Raw genomic sequence first — 1,393 nt, 5'->3', positions numbered from 1 at the left:
TTTAAATGTTGTTTGTTTCAGCTTGCTTTCTCTCCATCTCCTCGTACACCAAACGAGCCAATCCCAGTACAGAACAACCAGCAGCTGACTTTAAAGGTGGAGGGGGTGGTGCAGCACGGTTCCTCTCCAGGCATGTTCCGCAAGATTCAGGCCGTCTGCCTCAAAGTCAGCTCTACTTTACAGACAAAACCAGGATCCGACTTCAAGGTCAGTTCAACCCAGAATCCAAAACATTTTACTCACATTGTTGATCACCCAGTGATATTTTTCCAGCAGTAATGAAGGATTCATTTGTGTCCTTTTTGCAATTTTTGTTTAGATTCCTCTTGATTCCAAGACCAATGAGATTGAGCAGAAGGTGGAGCCTCATAATGATTACTTCAGCACACAGTTCCTGCTCAACTTCTCCATCCTGGGCACTCACGTCGTCTCTGTTGAAGCCTCGGTTGTAGATACCAGTGGGATCGAATGGAAGACGGGACCGAAAACCACCGTATCAGTCAAGTCTCTGGAAGACCCTTATTCCCAGCAGCTGCGCCATCAGTTACAGCAGCAGCAGACCGGCCCACAGCCGGGACCCCAGAGGAACATCGGTCCCCGCCAGTGACCTCCAACCCTCATCCACCGCGTATCGCCTATACACTGCTGATTGATAAGCTTTCTTATTTGCATTATCTAGTGTTTTGTACGAGTAAACATCTATCTGGTTAATGTTTCCTTGTGTAATAATAAATAGGGCTACATTTTCTTCAGTTGTATACCAGAATAATTCTCTGTGTAAATGCTTAATAAAATTACTAAACTAAAATATGCTTTGCATTTAATGATTTTTGTGTCTCCTTACTTTGTTTCGCTCTGTTATGGTGGATCAGGTCTATATTATAGAAGGATTTCCATCAGAATTAGGTGTGATACTGTAACAGATTTGTATTTTTTTCAGGTACAAATTAGTCTATTATTTTCTGTGGTAAATATATTAAATACTTATACAGGGCTGGATTTTTTTTATCTTGGGTAAAATTGTGACAAATGCTAATGTCAACAAAAGTATTGATTAAATAAAAATTATATAAAATACTTTTACAGTTGGATCTTGATTACATTTCTACTTAAGTTCGATAATTAAGTTTCTAAGCATTATCGAACAAAGATATCTGTTGCCTTTTTCATCCACTCTTTTCCAGACATAACAGCTATGCTTGAGTATTAGTTGCATACTAATTGCAATTAAAAGGAAATTTATAATAGTTTAATTTTATATTAAATTCAGTTCGTTTAACTTATGAGTGATTTTGACCCACTTAAGTAGGACTTAAGTCCATCTAAAAAATATGTGATACAATTTGAAGTGAATACACACTGAATACACTTGTGCGCTTCTTTTTCAAAAAGA

At 37.9% G+C, this 1,393-nt stretch overlaps 1 protein-coding gene across 1 annotated transcript; it reads left to right on the top strand.

Moving 5' to 3' along the window:
* Positions 1 to 16: 16 nt before the first annotated feature.
* LOC107580605 (integrator complex subunit 7-like) lies at positions 17 to 762 on the top strand. Its single transcript, XM_016266276.1, has 2 exons — positions 17 to 207; positions 320 to 762. Exons 1-2 carry the CDS (start codon positions 133 to 135, stop codon positions 605 to 607), a joined length of 363 nt encoding a protein of 120 aa, XP_016121762.1. The 5' UTR covers positions 17 to 132; the 3' UTR covers positions 608 to 762.
* Positions 763 to 1,393: the final 631 nt, after the last annotated feature.

This window comes from Sinocyclocheilus grahami, unplaced genomic scaffold (genome assembly GCF_001515645.1).
Source record: "Sinocyclocheilus grahami isolate Dianchi unplaced genomic scaffold, SAMN03320097.WGS_v1.1 scaffold37497.1, whole genome shotgun sequence".
NCBI lineage: Eukaryota > Metazoa > Chordata > Actinopteri > Cypriniformes > Cyprinidae > Sinocyclocheilus > Sinocyclocheilus grahami.
This window is presented reverse-complemented; position numbering and strand designations above follow the sequence as displayed.

Bases quoted from the DNA above. Each gene is read 5' to 3' on its own strand.
- LOC107580605 (XM_016266276.1), top strand. From the start codon at position 133: ATGTTCCGCAAGATTCAGGCCGTCTGCCTCAAAGTCAGCTCTACTTTA. The intron at 208-319 runs GTCAGTTCAACC...ATTTTTGTTTAG, and splicing joins AACCAGGATCCGACTTCAAG to ATTCCTCTTGATTCCAAGAC.